General features: G+C 43.5%; 1 protein-coding gene across 3 annotated transcripts; it reads right to left on the bottom strand.

Annotated features, from left to right (window-relative positions):
* Nucleotides 1-620: 620 nt before the first annotated feature.
* LOC138999501 (zinc finger protein 585A-like) lies at nucleotides 621-20,810 on the bottom strand. 3 transcript variants are annotated; one of them, XR_011469394.1, is made up of 4 exons: nucleotides 20,604-20,810; nucleotides 19,599-19,725; nucleotides 5,504-9,132; nucleotides 621-5,054 (listed from the first exon to the last, which is right to left on the bottom strand). XR_011469394.1 is itself a non-coding variant. In XM_070401631.1 (3 exons), exons 1-3 carry the CDS (start codon nucleotides 20,634-20,636, stop codon nucleotides 5,882-5,884), a joined length of 3,411 nt encoding a protein of 1,136 aa, XP_070257732.1. In that variant the 5' UTR covers nucleotides 20,637-20,810; the 3' UTR covers nucleotides 621-5,881. The 3 variants fall into 3 exon arrangements, 1 of the variants encoding a protein (XP_070257732.1); XR_011469395.1 differs by having other exon boundaries at nucleotides 621-4,702; XM_070401631.1 differs by having other exon boundaries at nucleotides 621-9,132.
* Nucleotides 20,811-25,747: the final 4,937 nt, after the last annotated feature.

Below are 25,747 nucleotides of genomic sequence, written 5' to 3'. Positions count from 1 at the left end.
GGGAGTGAGAAGTGCCTGCCTGGGAATGTCTCTGCAGGGAGTGGCTGGAGTTGCTGAGGCCAAGGCAGGCTGCAGGCACAGCTGCCTTACACAAGTAGACACCTTACCACTGGACCTTCTTCAATAGCTCTGGCATGGACATACCTCATACTTGTTTTTCACAGTATGTGCCCACCGATGAGCCCTAAGTGGCAATGGAACTGTGACCTCCTGGTTCATGGGTCGACTGAAAACCCTTGCTGAGCTCTCATCATTAATGTCTCTCTCTCTCTCTCTCTACCTCCCTTGCTCTATGAAATCAATGAAAATATTTTAAAATTAATTAAGTATATTTATTAATTTAGTAAAATAAATTTAAATGTTTTTAAATATATTTTTATTGATTTCAGAGAGGAAGGCAGAGGTAGAGAGAGAGAAACATCAATGATGAGAGAGAATGATTGGCTGCCTCCTGCAGTCCCCACACTGGTGATTGAGCCCGCAACCTGGGCACCTTCCCTTGACTGGAAGCTCACCCAGGACCTTTCAGTCTGAAGGCTGATGCTTTATTCACTGAGCCAAACCAGCTAGGGCAATTTCGACATATTATTTCAATACAAAAAAATGTTTATTTCCTAAAGTAAAAAAGGCACAAAATGAGTGAAATTCCAACATCCATCTTTGTTGTTCCACAGTCCTGTTGTTAAAGAAAATTGCCAAAACTCATAGCATATTAGGCAGAACATATGACGTTTTAACAAAGATACAGACTCAGCAAATACATTTCTGAGAAAAGACTCACCATAAATTCCTAGAAAAAATACAATCAAACAGTGAGGCTGCACAACAAACTTATCAAAAAAATGTTTAAATAAATTATGATTGATTGAACAAATTATTCTCTAGGACAGGGGTGAGCAACCTTTTTGTGTGTGCTAAAACCACCAAAATCTCTGACTCAAAATTCTTCTACGTGCCAACCCTAATGTTTTGAGAACTTGTTACACCTACTTGATATCTCTTAAGGTGTACGTATGTGAAGAACCTTGAAGAAATACATTCATTTGAGCGACAAAAACACAGTAGATGATGAGAAGTAAATTTATTTTTTAATGTATACATGTACACTGATAGTCCGACAGAAAACTTAATGATTCCATTTGATATCATCAGTGGGGCTTTGCTGCTGTATCACTGATGACAGAGATTTTACATCAGGTTTATATTTCGTGAACTTCAGAGATATGCACGAGGTACTACTTTCATCTGTCAGGCTACTCCTATTATGAGACTTAACAAAATTCATCACTGAGAACAAAGATTCACAAGTATATGTGGATGAAAACATGGAGAGTAACACTATTGCAAAGTTTTTTAAACACAAAAATTTTTCTGGAATGGCATTCCAAGTCCTCAATAGTTTGTTTTCGACACTTCTCTCTGATACTCCTGACTCTAATCGCTTTTTTTCAATGTTTTCCAAGTCAACTCTAAGGTCAATGAATTTCTGTTTCCAAACTGAGCTACTCTGAAATTCAATTAACTGCATTTCAAACTCAGCCATTTCTATCCATGAAAACATTTCTAAGTTTAGTTCCTCCAGTTTTATGCTGTCTGGAAAACTCATGAATTTTGCTCTCTTCCAGTCCTCTGAATTTCATAAATCTTGACAAGAACTGCTCAATAGTTGACTCCATGATGTTTAAAAACAGCTTTTGAAGGCTTTGACAGTCTGTTCTGTCATCTTTTGGGAGGTCTTTGATGTGCCTCTTGAGGTTTGGGAAAGATATAAATCTCTCACCATCCACATCCCTCTCAAGGACTTCCAGTTTCATTTCAAAAGCCTTTATGTTAGCAAACATAACATCAAGTGTCTTGCCAGTTCCATGTAATTTAACATTTAAGTCATTCAACTGTTCATAAAAATTGTAAATGGAAGATTATAAGAGAGGGTTTCACGTGTCAGCAAAAGTTACCGGCGTGTCATGTTTGCCATGTGTGCCAAAGGTTGCCCACCCCTTCTCTAGCATGTGGAGAATGTGAATCCCTAATACATTGCTAAAAAATGTAAAAAACTACAATCAGTTAAATTTTATTTTCTATTTTTTAAAAAATATATTTTATTGATTTTTTACAGAGGGAGATAGAGAATTAGAAACATCGATGAGAGAGAAACATCGATCAGCTGCCTCCTGCACATCTCCCACTGGGGGATGTGCCCGCAACCCAAGTCCATGCCCTTGACCGGAATCGAACCCGGGACCTTTCAGTCTGCAGGCCGACGCTCTATCCACTCAGCCAAACCGGTTTTGGCTTATTTTCTGTTTTTAAAGAATAGTTTAATAACTTTTAGAGAGAGAAGGAAGAGGGAGAGAAACATTGATGGAAGAGTGCCATATTGGCCAGCCACCTCCTGCACACCCAATTCTGTGGATATAGCCACAGCACAGGCACATATCCCACTGACAATCAAATCCACAACCTTGTGCTGCATGAGAGGACGGACAAGTACTGACCCACACTGGCCCTGGTGGTATATTCCATTTAGATCACAATTTGCTAATCTCCGTAAATTTAAACATTCATCTACTCAAAAACCCAGGTTATTCACTGAAGTTTTGACAAAGGTAATTAACACTTATACACATACCAGGAATTATACAGAAATGTTTGTAACATCTTTGTTAGAAATAACCAAGTATTTATTAAAATGGACAAATTGATGGTGATATATCAATGATAAGAATATCTATCACAGCCCTAACTGGTTTGGCTCAGTGGATACAGAGCCGGTCTGCTGAATGAAGGGTCCCAAGTTCATTTCCAGTCAAGGGCATAAACCTTGGTTACTGGCAAATCCCCAGTAGGGGGTGTGCAGGAGGCAACTGATCAATGTTTCTAACTCTCTACTCCTCTCCCTTCCTCTTTGTAAAATCAATAAAAAATATATTTTTAAAAAAGAATATCAGAAAAAAAGATGAGTTACTAACATAACTTTAATGAATCTCCAAGTATTTATGAAACATAATTAAAGCAGAAAAATACTTAGAAAAATAAAGTTCTCTAAATCCTTGAAAACTATAAAATCTGTGAAGAACAGGGACAGGTTAAAATAGGTCATGAAGCAATTACACAGTGAAACAGATGGTCAGCAATATGAATATAACTAGAGGCCCGGTGCACAAAAATTTGTGCACTCGGGGGGGGGTCTCTCAGCCTGGCCGGTACCCTCTTGCAGTCTGGGACCCCTGAGGTGTTGTCCACCTGCTGGCTTAGGCATGCTCCCTGGGGGGACTGGGCCTAAGCGGGCAATCAGACATTACTCTGGCAGCCAGGGAGCCCTCAAGGGAAGTCAACTTACCAGCGGGGAGCAGGCCTAAGCTGCAGTTGGAAATCCTTAGCGCTGCTGAGGAGGCGGGAGAGGCTCCCACCACCACTGCTGTACTGGCAGCCGTCAGCCTGGCTTGTGGCTGAGGAGAGCTCCCACTGTGGGAGTGCAATGATCACCAGGGGGCAGCTCCAGCATTGCGCATCTGCCCCCTGGTGGTCAGTGTGTGTCATAGTGACATCATTCCCAGTCGTTCTGCTGTTAGGGTCAATTTGCATATTACCCTTTTATTATATAAGCTAGATGCCTGGTGTATGTGGGGGCTGACTGGTTTGCCCTGAATGGTGTCCCTGGCCAGCCTGGGTGAGGGGCTGATGGCTGTTTGCAGGCTGGCCAAGCCCCCCGAGCCACTCAAGCTCCCAGTGCAGGCTGGCTGGAAGCAGCTATATGAGGTTTATTTATCTTCTATAATTGAAACTTTGTTGCCTTGAGCGGAGCTGACAGCCGGCCAGGGCAGGCGGGAAGCTTGGCTTCCTCCAACACAGGGGCAACCAAGCCTCCTGCTTGCTCCAGCTCCATGGCTACCAGCCGCCATCTTGGTTGGGTTAATTTGCATATATTGCTCTGATTGGCTGGTGGACGTGGCCTGTGAGTGTAGCAAAGGCATGGCGAATTTGCATGTTTCTCTCTTTTTTTTTTTTTTTTTTTTGTTGTTGTTGTTTTTTTTAAACATATTTTATTGATTTTTTAGAGAGAGGAAGGGAGAGAGATAGAGAGTTAGAAACATCGATGAGAGAGACATCGATCAGCTGCCTCCTGCACATCTCCCACCGGGGATGTGCCTGCAACCCAGGTACATGCCCTTGACCGGAATCGAACCTGGGACCTTTCAGTCCGCAGGCCGACGCTCTATCCACTGAGCCAAACCGGTTTCGGCTGCATGTTTCTCTTTAATTACATAAGATGATGGTTTCAGTTTCACACACATGTCACGATTTCTGAAACACATGTAATTTACTCATAGCTGTTAAAAATGGTTCAAGATAAAACAAATGTACGTTCAGCTATTTTGGAAGAACAGGTTTGGCAACTATATATTCAATCCATATTCTCATGCCCTCTGGGTGAGAGTCTCAACTTAGTGACAGAAAATATAATCAACAATGAAGAACTTTCACCCAAACCCACAAAAGCCACATTCTTGAACTAAAGACAGCCGTTGTCTCCCATCTTTCTTTTGATGCCAGCGCACCAATGGCTCTGATGGGAACTTCTGAGAAGCTACAGGAGCAACAAAACATCTTGATTGTAATCAATGACAATGACTGCTTCACAGAAGATAAACAAGCCTGGAGTCCCTCAGATCTGTGTACACACAGCAATTGTAGTCTTTTCCTAAAAATAATGCCGGATGCACAGTTAGGTGAGGACCATTCCATCTAAAGGAGTGCAGTCTCATCCAACCACAATTAGCTCAGTGTTTCTGTAGTGAAAGGGTTCCCCCTGAATGCGATGGTCCTCAAACCAGTGACCATCACCCGTGATATTGTAGGCATTAGGGCTTATGTCCCTTTGCAAGACCTGGGTAAGAGATTCACTTCATACGTATTGGCATCACTTGCAAACAAGAAAAAAATTCATGTTTCCAGACACACTTGAGGTTGTCACAGCTACACTCTCTTTGGAGTGATCTCTATGTGTCAAAGCATCCATATTCACATGAGAAGTAGAGTGTCCACAGTGTTTCCTAGAAAAGTATGGGCAGTAGTGTAAATTTGCCAAAAACTGCAGAACTAATTTCTGAACCATACTGTTGCCCCATGGGCAAAAATGTTTGAGACCCCTAAAAGTTTTTCACCTCTTCATGCTTGGAAAGCCCGGATCTCCTTATAAACTAACCTATCGAGTAAATAGAACACCCCAGATTAAAGAATTCTTAAGAAAAAGCCTTCATTATTTTACAATCCATAGAGACATGAGACTGGCAGTTCTTCCGTTGATGAATTAGGCACGCAATAAACTCATCATTAGCATCTAGGGAAAGTGTGTCCCTGAAAATGGCAGGCCCTCTGCAACATTATGTTTACTGCGGCCAACAGTAATGAGTCCTATTTGGCAACACAAGACAGGGAAAGAAGAAAGAACTAAGGACTCAGGTATTCCTCATTTCCGTCAACAAATTAGAGTCTGACTTACCTTCCCTGGGAACGGGAGGATGGTGACTGATGCCATCTGTAGGGACCTTATAGGTGGTTCAGCTGAATTACCTTCAGCAACAGAAATGTGCAGTGACACAGATCTGGCAGTACATCCTATATATTAGAGCGTGCAACATAATTACATAGTGTTCCAACATAAAAACACAGTAACACAACAGAAAAACACTTATGGGAACTTTACATACTATAGGTGATTAAATGTATGATACAATTCAGAAAAATGAGGACTCACAAATTTTCTTGTACTATTGTTAAGTCCTAAGAAACTACATTTCCTACACATTTAAGAAATTTCTCCCATTTGTACTCTTATGCGGAGAGGGAATTTAGAAATTTGGCTGAGAGATACCTCACATTAATTGCACTCTTTATAGCTTTCTCCAGTGTGAACTCTCTGATGATACTGAAGACCACTGCTTCTTTTAAAAGAATTCCCACATACAGTGCATTTATAAGGCTTTTCTCCCGTATGAACTCTCTGATGTCGATGAAGTGAAGAGCTCTTGGTAAAAGATTTTCCACATTCACTGCATTGATATGCCTTTTCTCCTGTATGAACTCTCTGATGACAACGAAGATGAGTGCTCTTGGTAAAAGATTTCCCACATTCACTGCATTGGTAAGGCTTTTCTCCAGTGTGAACTCTCTGATGATATAGGAGACATTTTCTACGTTTAAAAGATTTTCCACAGTCACTGCATTTATAAGGCTTTTCTCCTATACGAACTGTCTGATGGTAACGAAGGGCAATGCTCCGGGTAAAAGATTTCCCACATTCACCGCATTGATAAGGCTTTTCTCCCGTATGAACTCTCTGATGAGAACGAAGATTAACGCTCTGGGTAAAAGATTTTCCACATTCACTGCATTGATAAGGCTTTTCTCCTGTATGAACTCGCTGATGAAAACGAAGATTACCGCTCTGGGTAAAAGATTTTCCACATTCACCGCATTGATAAGGCTTTTCTCCAGTATGAACACTCTGATGACGATGAAGGCCAGACTTAGTGGTAAAAGATTTCCCACACTCACTGCATTGATAAGGCTTTTCTCCAGTGTGAACTCTCTGATGATATAGGAGACTTTTTCTACGCTTAAAAGGTTTTCCACATTCACTGCATTTATAAGGCTTTTCTCCTGTATGAACTCTCTGATGTCGATCACGGATGGTTTTAGTGGTAAAAGATTTATCACATTCACTGCATTGATATGGCTTTTCTCCTGTATGAACTCTCTGATGAAAACGAAGAGTACCGCTCTGGGCAAAAGATTTTCCACATTCACTGCATTTATAAGGCTTTTCTCCTGTATGAAGTACCTGATGGTAACGAAGGTAAGTGCTCCGGGAAAAAGATTTCCCACACACAAAACATTTATAAGGCTTTTCTCCCGTATGAACTCTCTGATGAATACGAAGGGTAGTGCTCTGGGTAAAACATTTCCCACATTCACTACACTGATGAGGCTTTTCTCCTGCATGAACTACCTGATGTCGATCACGGGTGGTTTTAGTGGTAAAAGATTTCCCACACTCACTGCATTGATAAGGCTTTTCTCCAGTGTGAACTCTCTGATGATATAGGAGACTATTTCTACGCTTAAAAGGTTTTCCACATTCACTGCATTTATAAGGCTTTTCTCCTGTATGAACTCTCTGATGTCGATCACGGATGGTTTTAGTGGTAAATGATTTTCCACATTCACTGCATTGATATGGCTTTTCTCCTGTATGAACTCTCTGATGAAAACGAAGAGTACCGCTCTGGGTAAAAGATTTTCCACATTCACTGCATTTATAAGGCTTTTCTCCTGTATGAAGTACCTGATGGTAACGAAGGTAAGTGCTCCGGGAAAAAGATTTCCCACACACAAAACATTTATAAGGCTTTTCTCCCGTATGAACTCTCTGATGAATACGAAGGGTAGTGCTCTGGGTAAAACATTTCCCACATTCACTACACTGATGAGGCTTTTCTCCTGCATGAACTACCTGATGTCGATCACGGGTGGTTTTAGTGGTAAAAGATTTCCCACACTCACTGCATTGATAAGGCTTTTCTCCAGTGTGAACTCTCTGATGATATAGGAGACTATTTCTACGCTTAAAAGGTTTTCCACATTCACTGCATTTATAAGGCTTTTCTCCTGTATGAACTCTCTGATGTCGATCACGGATGGTTTTAGTGGTAAATGATTTTCCACATTCACTGCATAGATATGGCTTTTCTCCTGTATGAACTCTCTGATGAAAACAAAGATTAACGCTCTGGGTAAAAGATTTTCCACATTCACTGCATTGATATGGCTTTTCTCCTGTATGAACTCGCTGATGAAAACAAAGATTACCGCTCTTGGTAAAAGATTTTCCACATTCACTGCATTTATAAGGCTTTTCTCCTGTATGAACTCTCTGATGATAATGAAGGGCAGTGCTCTGGGTAAAAGATTTCCCACACTCACTGCATTTAAAAGGCTTTTCTCCTGTATGAAGACTCTGATGGTAACGAAGGTGAGTGCTCCGGGAAAAAGATTTACCACACTCATCACATTTATAAGGCTTTTCTCCTGTATGAACTCTCTGATGAATACGAAGGGTAGGCCTCCGGGTAAAAGATTTCCCACATTCACTACACTGATAAGGCTTTTCTCCTGTATGAACCACCTGATGATCATGAAGACAAGTACTCCGTGTAAAAGATTTTCCACATTCAGTGCATTTATAAAGGTTTTCTCCTGTATGAAGTCTCAGCTGTCGATGAAGGTGGGTCTTAGTGGTAAAAGGTTTGCCACATTCACTGCATTGATAAGGTTTTTCTCCAGTGTGAACTCCCTGATGAAAACAAAGGGTAGTGCTCTGAATAAAAGACTTCCTATATTCACTGCATTTACAAGGCTTTTCTCCCATATGAACTCTCTGATGTTGCTGAAGGATGTTCTTAGCGGTAAAAGATTTACCATATTCACTGCATTTGTAATGCTTTTCTACAGTGTGACCACTCTGTTGATAATGAAAGCCAGAAAATTTGGTAAAAAATTTTCCACATTCAGAGCACACACAACACCCACTTCCAAGATGGAAATCTTTTTCCTGAATAAACGTGTGGGTGCAACTAATGTCTTTCTTACATTCTTTTCTGCTGAAATAGTTTTTTCTACTTTGAAACGTCATCCCACGCATCAAAATAGCAGTTGGACTGTCCCCGGTCTGAGAAGCCTGTAGGTAGAGATGTCCAGATTCAGTAAGGACACTCTGCCCAACCTCCCCACAGGTGAAATGATTCTGGGACACATTGAAATTGCAGCTGTTGGCAAGTGACATCCTTTCCGGAATTCTAATGTAAGTCTGCTCTCTCACATGCTGCTGGTGAAATGTTGCACACAAAGAAAATCTTTTTGCACACGCTCCACACCTCAACAGTATCTGTCTGTGTTGTGTTCCCTGCAGCTCCATCACGCAGAAAATATTTCCCAGGACTAGCCCACAACTCTCACAGGGGTGGCTCTTCTGGGAAGACAATGCTAACTTGGGATTCCTTGCCTGTGAAAATCTTCCAGAAACCTTTTGTTCAGTCAGGGCCTCCACATTCTCTTCTCCACAGCAGCAACCTGAACAAAAGTAAAGGTAGGTGAAGTGCATGTTGACCTGATAAAAACAGAATATCTTCAACACAGATGTTTATCTGTCATGGCTGAACACGATTTCTTTCTTTATTTTTTTTAAAAATATATTTTAATGATTTTTTACAGAGAGGAAGGGAGAGGGATAGAGAGTCAGAAACATGAGAGAGAAACATCGACCAGCCGCTTCCTGCACACACCCCCACTGGGGATGTGCCTGCAACCAAGGTACATGCCCTTGACCGGAATCGATCCTGGGACGTTTCAGTCCATAGGCCAATGCTCTATCCACTGAGCCAAACCGGTTAGGGCCTAGATATGATTTCATACAATGATTTTCAAGACGACTGCGTCAGACTCTCAGGAAATGGCTGCTATATATATAACATGACTCAAAAAGTCACTGAATGAAGAAAATCTTACCAAGGGAGGACCTAAAAGCATAGGCTGGCAGAAAAAGAAGAGAGGTAGCGGTCTGCCCATTATTACTCCACAAATGGCTTCCTTTCAGCCCTTTCATGCTGGCAATGCGAGTCTGTGTAGAATAATTCCAATGTGTTCAAAACCATAAATGATCAATCATATTAGAGCATGTGGTGTTCAGCGTCAATGTAATAATTCATATGTACTGTAAGGCCTGCAGGCATGGAACAATATTGGAGTGCAGTAAAGCGAGATGTTTGAAAGAGGTAGAGGTGCAAAGTTTAGAGAGGTTAAGGGTATCCACAGGCTGGGAATCCCAATAGAATGATCACTATTAAAACTGAAAGGTGCCGAACCGGTTTGGCTCAGTGGATAGAGCATTGGCCTGCTGACTGAAGGGTGCCAGGTTCAATTCCGGTCAAGGGCATGTGCCTTGGTTGCAGGCACATCCCCAGTAGGGGGCGTGCAGGAGGCAGCTGATCGATATCTCTCATCGATGTTTCTAACTCTCTATCCCTCTCCCTTCTTCTCTGTAAAAAATCAATAAAATATATATTAAAAAATAAAAAATAAAAACCTGAAAAGTGTCAACATTAAGCAAGAAGTAGAATTGGGTGAGGAGTGGGCAATGGTAACAAAACATTGTTGAACAAAATGGGTTCCTAGTTATGAATGTAACAAAGCCCAGGCATGAAAACTGCCCCCACAGTCCTTCACCAAGGCAAGACTGCCTCTGGGTCTAGCCTGTCACTGATAAAGTCATGTTTCTCCTGTGATATACAAAGGATTCTGCCTCTTAAATCCCAGTTGAGCCACTGCATGGGATAAATGATGCCATTTTAGAAGAAAAACTAAAAAGATGGATTGTCAGCAATGTGGTAGAACAACAAAGGACAAATGAGATCACAGGCAAAAGGCCTAGGAGACTGACATCAGCAAGATGGCAGAATCAGAGATAGAGAAACTTTCCCCATTCAAGAGTAAGTAGACAGCTACTCATGAAAAAAACATCCCACAGGAAATGGTAATAAGAGTATCATGAAGATACACAGCAATACAGAATACCAAATAAGGAAAACTGTATAGAAAGGATGACAGGAAACTGAGTGAGCAATCACATTTGAAGATACCTAAGGTCAACAATCTACACTAATAAAAGAGAAACATGGTATTTAGCGTACGACCGCTACCCTTCCCATTGGCTAATCAGCATATCCTTATGCAAATTAACTGTCAGTCAAGATGGCGGCCAGCAGCCATGCACTGAAGCGAGCAGGAAGGCTTCCTTGCTCCAGTGACTGCGGACTCCAACGTTCCCCGCCTAACTTGCCGACCTCTCAGCTACAACTCTAAGCAACTATGTACTATGTTGCAAATATAGAAGCTAAACAAAACCCCAGAAACCGGCTTTCAGTCAGCCCCGGACCGCAACATTGTATCGATGTTTTCAGCAGCGAGGCCTCAGAGCTAAAGCTGGCCCAGAATAAAAAAAAAAAAAAGAAAAAAAGAAAAGAAGGAGCGGTTGGGAGCTTCAGTCACTCGCCAGCCGGAAAACAGCCCTCAGCCCCTCACCCAGAATGGCCAGGCACCCCAGTGGGGACCCCCACCCTGATCCAGGACACCCTTCAGGGCAAACCAGCCAGCCCCCACCCATGCACCAGGCCTCTATTCTATATAGTAAAAGGGTAATATGCCTCCCGGCACCGGGATCAGCCGAGCAGCGAGGCTCCCGGCACCGGGATCAGCGTGACAGGGGGCAGTGCCCAAAGCCCCTGATCGCCCTGTGGCTCTGTGTGTGACAGGGGGCGGGGCCACAACCTCCCTATCCAGCCTGCTCTGTTCGTGACAGGGGAAAGCGCCCCAATCCCCTGATCAGCCCTGCTCTGTGCCTGATAGGGGGGAGCTCCCCAATCCCCTGATTGCCCTGCGGCCCTGTGTGTGACAGGGTGCAGCGCCCTAACCCCCTGATCGCCCTGTGGCTCTGTGTGTGACAGGGGGCGGGGCCACAACCTCCCTATCCAGCCTGCTCTGTTCGTGACAGGGGAAGGCGCCCCAATCCCCTGATCAGCCCTGCTCTGTGCCTGATAGGGGGGAGCTCCCCAATCCCCTGATTGCCCTGCGGCCCTGTGTGTGACAGGGTGCAGCGCCCTAACCCCCTGATCGGCCCTGCTCTGTGTGTGACAGGGTAGAGCCATAACCTCCCATTGGCCCTGCCCTGAGTGTGACAGGGGGTGGTGCCCCAACCCCCCTGATGGGCCCTGCTCTGTGAGTGACAGGGGGCGGTGGCCCAACTTCCCTATCGGCCCTAGTCTGTGAGTGACAGGGGGGAGCTCTTCAACCCCCTGATCGGCCCTGCTCTGTGTGTGACAGGGTACGGAGCCCCAACCCCCCTGATGGACCATGCTCTGTGAGTGACAGGGAGCAGCGCAACAACCCCCTGATCGGCCCTGCTCTGAGAGTGACAGGGGGCAGTGCCCCAAACCCCTGATCAGCCCTACTCTGTGTGTGACAGGGGGTGGCGCCGCAACCTCCCCATCGACCCTGCCTTGAGTGTGACAGGGGGCGGTGTCCCAACCCCCCAATCGGCCCTACCCTGAGCGTAACTGAGGGGGGCATCGCAACCTCCTGATCTGCCCTGCTCGGTGCATGACGGGGCGACGCCCCAACTCCCCAATCAGTCCTGCTCTGACCCTGACCAGGGGCTGCACCTAGGGATTGGACGTGCCCTCTGCCACCCGGGAGCAGGCCTAAGCCAGCAGGTCGTTATCTCTCGAGGCGTCCCAGACTGCGAGAGGGCACAGGCCGGTATGGGGGACCCCCTCCCCCGAGTGCACAAATTTTTGTGCACCAGGCCTCTAGTAAAAGTTAATAATAATTAACTAACTAACTGACTAAGTAAGTAAATAAATACAGCAAGGGTCAGCCCTAGCTGGCTTACTCAGTGGATAGAGTGTAAGCCTGGGGACTGAAACGTCCTAGGTTCCATTCCAGTCAAGGGCACAGGCCCAATTTGTTGTGGGTTCAGTCCCAGTAAGGGGGCATGCAGGAGGCAGCTGACCGGTGATACTCTCTTATCATTAATGTTTCTCTCTCTATCTCTCTTTCTCTGTCTCCCTTCCTTGAGAAATCCATAAAAATGTATTAAAACAAAAGGGTTAACCCTAGCTGGTTTCGCTCAGTGGGTAGAGCATCAGCTTTTAGACTGAAGGGTCCCAGGTTCCATTCTGGGAAAGGCCATATGACAAGGTTGGGGGCTCGGTCCCTGCTGGGGGGCGTGCAGGAGGCCGTCAATCAATGATTCTCTCTCATCATTGATGTTTCTATCTCCCGCTCCCTCTCTCTCCCTTCTGAAATCAATGAGAATATATTTAAATAAATAAATAAAAATAAAGGGTTAGCGTTACCACTATCAGCCACTGTGCTTCTATTCTCATTGATCCTAGTGGCCTGTTCTCTAAAAGCCTGGACATTTAAAAACAAAAAACAAAAAACACAGAATGCCCTGGCCAATGTGGCTCAGTTTGTTGGAGCATCCTCTAGTGTATCAAAGGCTGGAGGGTTCGATTCTCAGTTAGGGCACATTTCAGAATGAGGCTTTCATATCCGGTTTACATGTGTGCAGAAGGGAGCTGATTGATATTTCTTCCCCACCTCTCTCTCTCCCTCTCTCTTTCTCCATTTCTCTTCCTCTCTATGTAAAAGGAATCTAATTATATAAACAGCTAGGGGTTCTGATGGCCTAAACGACCAAACTGACAACCGAATGCCGGAACTCAATCCTGAAGTAAGTGCTGGGTCGATGACCCAGGACTGACTGCCGAGGCTGGTGGGCAGGCAGGGCCAGGCAGGAGTCACAGGTGGGAGTCAGTCCCAGGTCATGTAAGTGGAAACCAAAAGATATAGAAACAAGGAAGACCTATCCCTCCAACTGGGGAGATATTGGCAGAAGAATAGTAGGGAGCCAGAACTCCCACCATCTCATAACAAAATGATTACCCATCTCCCTCCCTCTTCACCCCTCCGCCAACACACACACCTACAAACCTTGGGCCAAGTGGGGAACCTCGACTTCTACTCTCTTCTTGAAATAATGAGATGGCATTTCACCCTGACATTACCAGAGCAATAACAAAGCAAGTCAGATAAAATGGGCTTGACAAGATCCAGAGTTTCATAATGCTCAAAATTCCTAAGTTTCAATTATGAAATTATTCATACAAAGAAGCAGAAAGATCTAAAACTGAATAAAAGAGATAACAGAAACTAACACTATTAGTGATGATAGAGTTATTTGATAATAAGTTTAACGCAGCCATCAAAACAATCTTTACATGAGTGATTTTGAACATCATTAAATGGGAAAAAAAGCAAGTTATGACAAGTAAATAGAAAGTCTCAGCAAAGAAAATGAAGCTATAAAGAAAAACCAGATGAAAACTCTAGTACAGAAGACTATTATAACTGAAATAAATAACTCAGTGAATAGGCTCAAAACAGAATGGATGGAACAGAGGAAACACTCAGGGAACTAGAAAATTTAACAATAAAAATATCCTATGAGAATAGAGAGAAAATGGGCTTGAAAACAGCAACAGAAAAAGATCAGAACCACAGGAACCAGTGGAGTCATAACAACAACAACAACAACAAATCACTACAAAATAAAACTGTAACATTTGCTGTCCAGGAAGAAATGAAAGAAGATGCAGCTGAAAGAGTACTTGAAGAAATAATGGCTGAAAATGCTTCCAATTGGTCCAAAGACAGAAATCCTCAATTTTAAGAAGGTCAGCAAATACAAAATGAGATAAACCCAAAGATAGCAACACCCACATCATAGTTAAATTTATGAAAAATAAAAACAAAGAAAAAAATCTTAAAAGTTCTGAATGACAAATAGCACTTCATCTATAAGGAAAAAGTAATTCTCATGACAACAGGTTTTCCATTAGACACCATAATGTCTAAAAAGAAAGGAACTGTCAACAGAGTCCTATTTCCAGAGAAAATATCCTTCAGCAATATGGGGAAAATCAAGGCTCCTCAGAAAAGAGAACACAAATGTAAACAAGAATTGATAAAGGATAATATCAAAATCTCAAAAAATATATAAAATATATTCAATATCATCTAACCAGGTAAACTCAAATTTATTCCTCCATGACTTACTTACCAGGATAGCTAAAATTAAATAGGTTTATGATACTAATTACTGGGAAGTATCTGCAGGATCTGGAACTCTCATTCACTGCTCTTTGTTGTATCACTTGGAAAAAAGGATGTGCAAAACTGTACCTACTAAAATTAAACATATGCCTACATCATGAGTCGTTAAATTTACTGCTCTTATTATATCCAAAAGACATGAGCATATAGATCCTCAAAATCATATGTGAAAGGATGTTTGGCATAGCTTTATTCATAATATTTTCAAATTAGAAATAACTTACAAATCTGCCTACAGGAAAATGGAAGAATGGTAGTAAATATCAATAGTAGAATACTACAGAGCGATAAAAGAATAGTAACATCATGCTAGGAAGAATAATAGGGGTTAATTTCATAGATATTATGTGGAGCAAAAGAAATGAGACACAAATAAGAATACATCATATAAAACCACTGATATGAATTTCATGAGCTGATGGTACTATCAATGATTATAAAGGTCAGAAAATTAAGAAATTCTGAGGGTCGTCGTCGGAAAGGGGGATGAAAGAAACTTCTAAAATCTTGAAAAAGATTCTACATCTTATATTGGGTGTTACATATGTAAACAGGTTTGATCTCTACATTTATGTTTCATGCACAGGTGGAGTTAAATGTAAGTGTTTTCTAGCACTGAAAGTTGCTTCTTATTTGAGCTTGGGTTCCTCAATTTTCAGAGTCCATGCTAATCTCCATTATGTCATATTACACTCTGAAGATAAACAGTGCCATCAAGATGTAATTCTTCCCTGACTGGTTAACTCAGTGGATGGAGCATCGGCCTGTGGACTGCGGCGGCCCGGGTTTGATTCCGGTCAAGGGCATGTACCTTGGTTGCGGGCACTTCCCCAGTGGGGTATGTACAGGAGGCGGCTGATCGATGTTTCTCTCTCATGGATGTTTCTAACTCTCTATCCCTTCCTCTCTGTGGAAAATCAATAAAAAAAATTTTTTTTAAAAAGATTCAATTCTACCACTCAGTAACTCTGAAAAATGAAAGAGGATTTATCCTGATTAAGAACTCTGAAGAAATCATACTAACAATTCAACATAATTCACCAAATGTTCTGCATCAAATATCACCTCAAATGGAGTACCATTTATGATTCCATAATTGGAATTTATGAGGAAGTAAAACAGAAGGTCTTTTGTTATTCTCATAGTTTCCGGACTCAGTAGTAATACTGATAAACTATTGAAAAAGTTGGTGTTTCCTTTTTCTACAAATATTTGAATTGTTTGGGTAATTCCAAAAGACTGTACATTTTTAGCCTAAACACACTTTAATATCTTTTTATTGTTGATTTTAGAGAGGAAGGGAGAGGGAGAAAAAGATAGAAATATCAACGATGTGAGAGAATCACTGATCGGCTTCCTCTATTGGAAAATACCCCACACTGGGGATCTAGCCTGCAACTCGGGCATGTGCCCTGACCAGGAATCCTACTGTGACTTCTTGGTTCATAGGTTGATGCTCAACCACTGAGAAACACCAGCCAGGCAGCCTAAACATACTTTAAAAAGTGACTGTCATATATTGGGAAATGAAATATTAAAGTAATATGTAATCTATACTAATAAAAGAGTAATCGCCTAATTAGACCAGGAGACTGGCCATCTTCAGGTCAAAGGCCACAGTGGTGGGGGTCGAGGAAGAGATGGTTAGGGGTGATCCGAATGGCAGGCCAGGGCAGTTGGGGGCCATGAGGCCAGCAGGGGAGGCCGGTTGGGGGCCATCAGGCTGGCAAGGGAGCACTTAAGCAGCAGTCAAGATGGTAAGCAGACAAGCAGTTAGGAGCCAGTGGTCGCGGATTGCGAGAGGGATGTCCGACTGGGCCTAAACCGGCAGTCGGATATCCCCGAGAGGTCCGGACTGGAGATTAGAGAGGGTGCTAGCCGGACCGAGGACACCGTCCCTGTCCCCTCTCTCCCCCAAATTTCATGCAACTGGCCTCTAGAAATAATAAATAAAAAATAAATAAGAATTTCAGGGTAGCCAAAAACAGAAGTGATCTGGAGACAAAGTAAATAACAAAACAACCTACCAAAGCTTCTGTATATCATTCAGAAAATGGAACTCTAAGGAGAAATTCTATAGAGATAAATGCCTACATTGTCATAAAAGATCTCAAAGAACCTAACATAGCACCTCAGGAAACTAGAAACACAATAGGAAAGTAAACCCAAAGGTCTCAAAGGAAAAATACCATAAATATTAGAACCAACATAAACAAAAGGGATTTAAGACAAAAGAAAGGAATACCTAAAAGGGATATTTTAAAAATATATAAAAATGTGCAAGCATTTAGCTACACTAAAGCAAAAACAACCAACCAAAACCAACCAAAAACCAAGCCTCAAATAAGTTAAAAAATACATGCAAGAGCCCTAACTGGTGTTTTGGCTCAGTTGATAGAGTGTCGGCCTGGGGACTAAACAGTCCCAGATTTGATTCCAGTCAAGGGCACGTACCTTGCTTGTGGGCACATCCCCAGGAGGGGGTGTGCAGGAGGCAGCTGATTGATTTTTCTCTCTCATCAACGTTTCTAACTTTCTATCCCTCCTCCTTCCTCTCTGTAAAAAATCAATAAGATATATAGTTTTAAAAAAGACATGAAAGCCCTGACCGGTTTGGTTCAGTGGATAGAGCATCAGCCTGCGGACTCAAGAGTCCCAGGTTCAATTCCAGTCAAGGGCATGTACCTTGCTGTGGGCACATCCCCAGTAGGGGGTGTGCAGGAGGCAGCTGATTGATGTTTCTCTCTCATCCATGTTTCTAACTCTCTGTCCCCCTCCCTTCCTCTCTGTAAAAAATCAATAAAATATATTAAAATAAAAAGACATGAAATATAAGACATTACACCGGTCACTATGAGTCACAATGCATCATTAGAGATGTTGATGTTACCACATGACATCACGCTCCATAGAGAAATTTGTCAAAAATCTCACTATGAGTTTCTGAAATTAATAAACAAATTCAGAATCCTGTCCAGGTAGCTCAGTTGTTGACTGTGTGGTCCTGATGCACCAAGGTTGTGGATTTGGTCCCCTATTAGGTCACATGTAGGGGACAACCAATGAATGCACAGATGGGTAGAACAGCTGATCTGTGTTTCCCTCCCTTTCTCTGTCTCCTTACTGTCTCTAAAATCAATAAGTAAATGCTGCCTGATATGTCTCACTGATTGAGCATTGACTCATGAACTAGATGACCACAATTCGATTCTTTGTTAGGACACCTGCACTGGTTGCCAGCTCAATCAACAGTGGGGGGTCGTGCAGGAGGCAGCTGATCAATGACTCTCTCCCTCTCATCACTGTTGCTTTTATCTCTCTCTCCTCTTCCTCAAGGAAATAAAAAATACATATATTTAGATAAATAAATAAATAAATAAATAAATACAAGAATAAATAAATACCCCTAGCCACTGTGCTTCACTGATGAGACTGCTAGCTTGTGCACTGGAGGGCTAGGGTTCGATTCCCAGTCAAATACAGGTACCTGGGTTGCAGGTCCGCTCCCCTTTCTCAGTAGGGGCTCATATGGGAGGCAGACAATTGATATTTCTCTCTTTCTCTCTCTATTTCTCTCTCTCTCTCTGTCTCCCACTCTCTCTGTAAAAAAACAATCAATGAAAAAAATATCATCTCTATTTTGGTGAAGCTAATACAAGAATAAAGAATTAAATTCAGCCCTGACCTGTTTAGCTCATTGGATAGAGCCTCGGCCTGCGGACTCAAGGGCCCCAGATTCGATTCCGGTCGGGGGCATGTACATTGGTTGCGGGCACATCCCCAGTGGGGTGTGTGCAGGAGGCAGCTGATCGATGTTTCTCTCTCATCGATGTTTCTGGCTCTCTATCTCTCTCCCTTCCTCTCTGTAAAAAATCAATAAAATATATTTAAAAAAAATTTCTAGGTTTCAATTATCAAATTATTCATACAAAGAAGCAGAAAGATCTAAAACGGAAAAACAATATTTAACTGCTAAGCACTAGTAACAAGCATCTGAGCTTGCCAGAAACATAGTGGCAGTAGACCTGCTGAACGCAGGGTTGCGAAGAACATGGAATTTCTCACCCTAACCAGTTCGGCTCAGTGGATGGAGCCTCAGCCTACGGACTCAAGGGTCCCAGGTTCGATTCCCGTCAAGGGCATGTACCTTGGTTGCAGGCACATCCCCAGTAGGGAGGGTGCAGGAGGCAGCTGATCGATGTTTCTCTCTCATCGATGTTTCTAACTCTCTATCCCTCTCCCTTCCTCTCTGTAAAAAAATCAATAAAATATACTAAAATAAAAAACAAACAAACAAAAATCATGGACTTTCTGGAAAAACAGGTGTGGGGGAGCAATATCTGCAAAGCACAATTAAGCACATACAAAAATATGTGTTCCTGTATGTTGTAAGCAATTAATATATAAAATATACAAGGTATTCCAAATATTCTTTAACGAAAAAAAATATAGTTAACAAACTGGATAAGCATGTAATACAACTTTTCAAAATATATTTACACATGACCAATAGGAATACAGAAAATGTTTTCCTCACTAATCAAGGTGGAATTCCTTAGCTGCCAACAACACTACCAACCACAAGTCCTTCCCTGTGAATTTAGTGCAGCGGGGAGTATTGGGACTTCAGGAATAGAAGGGAGCAGCAGAAACAGACACACCCTCCCCAGGACAGCAACTACCCAGGAAACTGGAAAATCAAGCAGTTCCACAGTCTACATGGGAGGACAGAGCACACCCTGGGGGATGGGGCCTGGGAAATGGCAAAGCCAAGTCCAGGTCACTGGTGATAGTGAGGGTCTTACCCAGCGAGGATATTAGTTCAAAGTTTTCCAGCATCACATTCAGGTACAGCTGTCTCTGACCCTCATCTAAGAGGCTCCATTCCTTCCTGGAGAAGTACAGGGCAATGTCCTCAAAGGTCACGCCAACCTGTCAGAATTAAGACAATTGAAACCAGAGCTGCCTTTCTGAGAACCAGTAATCCTACTCCTTACACACCTTCCCCCCCTCAACCTCCTCCAGGGCACCCGGTTAGTGTGGATGCCAGGCCCTAATGCCAGTGCAGGCTGCTCTCTCATCACAGTCCCATTACTCACTGTGATGGCCCTCAGGAGAGCAGCTGGGTTGGGTGGGAAGGATTGGGGGAGGGGAGGGGAGAGGGCAATGCCATTTAAGGTCTGGGCGATGCCTGCAGGGCCCCAGCCTTCCTGCCAAGCAACACCACTGCAGTCTCCTAGATCCTGCCGCCAAGACAAAGCCAAGCGTCGGTTTATGCTTCACCTTTAGGTCCCCACACCAGGTCCCGGGACCATCAGCTCACACTTCCTCCAGATGTGCACACCAGTGGGTAATGTTTATCCCTTTCCCATGTTCAGACCCCAGGTTCACTCCCTCAGCTCTGCCCCCTTCCTGCTCCAATGCCACTGGATCTCGCTGGACTCACCCATGAACTTGGCATATGGCGTGTAGAGAGCTTGTAGTCCAGCCGGATCCAGGACCACCCCGGGCCCCTGATGGACCCACAGCCGGGAAAGCCCCGAATGAGGCTGTGCCGTCCTCCCTGCAGCCTCTGCTCTTTCCGTCAATACTCACAGCCACATCCTCAGGGACCTTCACATGCAAGTCACCCCCGTCCTCTCTGCCCTGCACTTGCTGTGTCCTCAGAAGCCACAACAGCCCTCTCTCCCCTCCACCTTCCTCACGGTCCTCCACGCGGGACTGAGCTGCAGGACGGGACAGGCGCCTGCACCCGGGCTGTCCTGTCGGTATAAGTAGCGATGAGGGGAGGACCCGGGGGACACACTCACCTCAGCCCGTCTCCTCAGCACCGGCGCCTCCATTGCACTCGGTAGTCGGAGCGGGGCGGGAGCAGAAGCCGCTGCAGGAATGGCGGTCCCTGTCCCGGCCCTGGGCGGGTCTGGTGGCGACTCCGAGCTTCAATCCCACGTGTGCGCTGTGAGCACCACTGGAGGCTCCGACCATGGGCTGTGAGGCGGGGACGACCACTCTCCAGCCTTCGCCCCGGGACTCTGCAAACAAGTACCGCCGACCGCTTAAGACAAAATGGAGAAAAAACTACGGGTCCGGTACACCAGAACTTGAAAAACGGAAACGCCTTTTCTGAGCTTCCATTGGCTCAGCCTGGTGGCATTCCACGCCCGGCCTTCTGGGTAATGTAGTTCCTACGCTCCCTGGCCAGGATCCTGTATATCCTCAGCCGACTACAGGACTGGTTTTAATCGGCAAACAGCCCAAGAACACAGGGTATACTCAGGGCCCTCCAGCGCATTCAGGGGAGGGGATTTCTAGAACAGGTTTGTTTCTGTGGGACCTGCCTGGCTTCCTTTAGCTGCTGGTTTTGCATATCTTTCTTCAGAATCTGCTCTTTTCTGAATGACAGGCAATGTGTGTTCTTTCAGGGCATTAGGCTTCTGTCCCCTTCAGGCTTAATGTAGCTTGCAGAGGTTGCTTAAGTGTCTAAAGCACCTATCCTCCGTCCATTTTACGAAGTTAATGTCTCTAAACAGACATCACTATTTAAGAGCATCTGCTTCTGCGGCCAAAGTGTCAGCTCTGCCAGGACTGCAGTGTGGATAAGATGGCCAAGACACATTTGAAAAAATGCTCAAAGTCACTGATTCTCAGAGAGATGCAAATTAAAGCAACAATTAGATACCACCTCCCAACTGTCAGGAAGACTACCATCAACAAAGGACAAGTGCTGGCGAGGATATGGAAAAAAGGAAACCCTAGTACACTGCTGATAGGAATGCAGACTGGTACAAACATTATGGAAAGCATAGGGAGTTTCATTAAAAAATTAAATATGGAACTCATTTGACCCAGTTCTAAGAATATATCCTAATAAACCTGAAACAACAATCAGAATACTATGCAGTGGTAAGAAGTAAGAATCTCTTACCCTTTCAGACAGCATGCAGGACCTGGAGAGCCCCGTGCTAACTGAAATAAGTGAGTCAGAGAAAGAAAAGCATCACTTGATCTCACACATAGATGGAACCTAAATAACAAAATTAACTGAAGAATGGAGTGGATCCAGAGACATGGAAGCTTGGTACAGAGTGCAAAGTCTCAGATGGAAGACAAGGGAGGGTTATATAAAATAAAAGAGACAGAGAGAGAGAGTAAAGATTCCTTGGTGAGGATTAAAGAAACACACACACACACACACACACACACACACACACACACACACCAAACAAAGCCACCTGAGCCTTGAGCATTTTCTTCTGTTCCATGGAAGCAAGGAGAAAGCTCACTTGCTGTGTTCTGGGTTGCCTCTAAATTTGCATTTATAAATGTGTCTTCATTCATCTCTGTCTTGGGAAATGCTGATACCCCTCCATGTAACCTTCTCCTGCTTCACCTGAGTCAATTGCTTTTGATGTTGTTGTAAGAAATGTTCAAACCTGTGGGAAATTTTTCTAAGTTTATTTGACCCAAGTCACCAACATTTGCCAGGAAGTAAAACAACAACACATTGAGTAATGCAAAGGGGAACGGCAGTTTTGCATCGGTTTCATACTGAGACTCAAAGGAGAAGACATATGGGGGTTTTATGAAATTCACTGGTAAAAAATTAGAGTGTGGGGGGGAACTGAAGAGGGAAATCTCTGGGATTGGATAAAAAGTAAAAAAAAAAAAAATAGACACAAACTTCTTTTTAAAATGTTCTCCAATAGATTAACTCTCCAAGAGTTAATATTTAACACAACAACAATAATAATTTTAGCTCTGAGGTCTTCTGTGTTTGGAGATTGTGCCCTTAGGACTTTGCAAAAAAGGAAATTTCCCTGAAAACCCAAAGGTATGTTATCCTAGATGCAAAAAAATGCCATAGACAGGATTAATAACGTAAAGATTGACCTTTGCAAAGAAACAAAACAAAACGAAGGAGGCTAGGACAAAACTACCCCTGTGACTCCCTTTTACTTAGAAAGTTTTAACTTCAAACCATCATAGGTCGTTACTTTTGGCCTTGGAGTTTGTAAGATTCACCATGTGATGCCAGGATACCTGAGCTTGCCATGTTTAGTATACACCATCATTTTTGTCCATACTGTGGTGTTAAAACCTATGAGGTCAGGAGAAATTTCACTGAGTGGTTTATTTCCTTCGGGAACCATTGCTGACATCCTCCTGAACACAATGCCCCCAGTACTGCTGGTTTCCCTTTATTAGGTCTCCTAGAAGTATTCACTCTTCAGGCCAATAAAGCCTTAGGTTCTAAAAGTGGTCAAGGTATTTGTAAGGACAAGAAGAAGGTCTTTCTGTTTCTTTTCTGTGACCTTCCACAATTTATGAGAAGCACCTGCTAATTAAACCCCCAAATTACTGGCTCCTTTAATTCAAAGAGCTCCTCTGTTCAAACTGCAGAACAAGATAAGCTACTTTTAAGGCTAAATTCTTACATACCCCTCCTTCCTGCTGTTGTTACACCTCAGGGATAACTCACACCAAGGAGTCTCTAGTTAGTAGAAAGTTTACTCCCCTCCACCCTTTCAAACAAGCCTCATTTGAACTCTTCACAACTTTTTCTCTAGTCATATTTTATAGGCTGGGGAAGAAACTGATAAGACACCTCTGTAGAACATCTGCCAGACTGTCTCCTGGAAAACAAGCAAACTGTAACTTTGAAGGACAGCTCCTCTTATCTACATAACTTCAGCTCAGCCCAAGGCCCCTCCATTGGTTGTCCCATAGTACCAGGCACTACTGAAAAGCAGAACCCACCATTTCTTCCCTGCCCTGAATTGATTAGCAACACTTGGCCTTTTACTCTCTTGGAAAGTAAAATAAATTTCCTCTTTGCATTACTTCTTTTAGTTGTGAATTCTTTCACAGGCTGTATCACCACCCAAAACTTAACAGTATTCCTTTATTTTGTGGAGTTAAGGGAATTATTGTGAAAGAAGATGAAGGAAATGACATTGTAGAGGCATCATAATTTTCCCTTCTTTTCTAGCTTCTTTGGTTAGTCTAAGAATTAAATGGATATAACATAGATTAACAGGAAAAAACAATAAAAAAAGTTATTAACATGTATACCTACTGTATTCATCAAGCATGTCACACTTGCCGTCCCTGGGCTGCAGGAAGCCCACAACGAATATTCATTAACGATGACATTTATTTCAGGCCTTCGTATTCAGCATGTCTCTATCAAAATAAACCTACATTTCTATGAAAAGCGAAGCTTTTATTTTTTTTGCGGCCCACATAAACTTAAACCTTGTTCATATGGCCCATATTAGCCTTTGAGTTTGACATATTGGTATATATGGAAACGACGAAAAAAACCAGAGTAACTGGCCAAAACAGCAAACACCATCATCTGAAAAGCCACCTTCCCCTACAAGAAAAAATTGTTGTGTGTGGAGAGTGAGTTAGGGTGGATTGTCAAGAAAAGCACAGTATGAACCTCAGTTGTGGCCCAGTGTGCTGTGCACTGTGGTGAGGGCTTGTATTCAAAAGGTCTCTGTTCCAACCAAAAGACTCATGGTGCAGACACAGGAGACAGGGAAGGAGGACAGGAATCCACAACAGGATCCGGGCTGCAGGGAACACATGGTGAGAGCCATTGTCTCATTCTGCCAGTAGGGATATAGAGGACAGAATCACATGGCAGTGGGTCCTATGCATGAATAAGAGGTAAGCACCCGTCCAATGAGACCTGGATCATGTAGGCCTCCAGCATCTCTTCCAATATTACGTCCCAAAATTCACGTCAAAGTGTATCCTCTCCTCAAGGGTGTCAGTGTTGCCTATGAAGATCATTTGAAAAGGCAAGAAATTCATCACAGTGAATGGGGTCACAGCATGACAACCAACATGTGGGCAAAGGTGCAGAGACAAAGCGCTAATAACCGAGGTCTCCTGAGGGTCATAGTCTGTGCTGAGATCAAAGGGAAGGCAGATAAATTGCAGCTCACTCTTAAAAAAGGTTCCCCTGGAGAAACCACTGCAGCAGAGAAGTGATAGCCTCCCCCTGAACACGGAGGAGGGGGGAGGGGGGGTAAGTGCTCTGAGATGTAAAGGCATTGGGAGGAAAAGCATAACTGCAACCATGGAAACAGGAGCTGCAGCTGAGCCACCCTTGTCCTCAGACTGTACCTGCTCCAGTGAGGGCTGCACATCAGTGGTAGAGACTGTGTCTGACGCTGGAGAAAACAATGGTTAATATCCAGCCCCTTGAATCTGACACTTGTCTGTGGTGTAAACTTGGGGAGCTGACTTCATTTCTGAAAAAGACACTGAACTTTTTCAGCAATTAGATATGGGACGCACCACAATGAGACCTGAGTGGCACAGCACCTGCCTCCATGCAGCACAGTTGGTGGCTTCATATAGGTCCCATTTCTCACTAAAATGCACCCAAAGACAAAGATGCTTGCGGGCATCTGGGGAGTGAGAAGTGCCTGCCTGGGAATGTCTCTGCAGGGAGTGGCTGGAGTTGCTGAGGCCAAGGCAGGCTGCAGGCACCGCTGCCTTACACAAGTGGACACCTTACCACTGGACCTTCTTCAATAATGCTGGCATGGACATACCCCATACTTGTTTTTCACAGTATGTGCCCACCGATGAGCCCTAAGTGGCAATGGAACTGTGACCTCCTGGTTCATGGGTCGACTGAAAACCCTTGCTGGGCTCTCATCATTAATGTCTCTCTCTCTCTCTCTCTCTCTACCTCCCTTGCTCTATGAAATCAATGAAAATATTTTAAAATTAATTAAGTATATTTATTAATTTAGTAAAATAAATTAAAATGTTTTAAATATATTTTTATTGATTTCAGAGAGGAAGGCAGAGGTAGAGAGAGAGAAACATCAATGATGAGAGAGAATGATTGGCTGCCTCCTGTAGTCCCCACACGGTGATTGAGCCCGCAACCTGGGCACCTTGCCTTGACTGGAAGCTCACCCAGGACCTT

This window comes from Myotis yumanensis, unplaced genomic scaffold (assembly GCF_028538775.1).
Source record: "Myotis yumanensis isolate MYYU_CA2020_CCGP unplaced genomic scaffold, mMyoYum1.0.hap1 SCAF_23, whole genome shotgun sequence".
NCBI lineage: Eukaryota > Metazoa > Chordata > Mammalia > Chiroptera > Vespertilionidae > Myotis > Myotis yumanensis.
The sequence above is the reverse complement of the archived record's forward strand: the minus strand, read 5'-3'. Positions and strand labels throughout refer to the sequence as shown.

Excerpts from the sequence above, each read along its gene's own strand:
- LOC138999501 (XM_070401631.1), bottom strand. The coding sequence starts at position 20,636 with ATGGAGGCGCCGGTGCTGAGGAGACGGGCTGAG. Across the intron at positions 19,726-20,603 it reads TGCTGAGGAGACGGGCTGAG|GTTGGCGTGACCTTTGAGGA; the intron begins GTGAGTGTGTCC and ends TAATTCTGACAG. Across the intron at positions 9,133-19,598 it reads TGAACTAATATCCTCGCTGG|GTTGCTGCTGTGGAGAAGAG; the intron begins GTAAGACCCTCA and ends ACTTTTGTTCAG.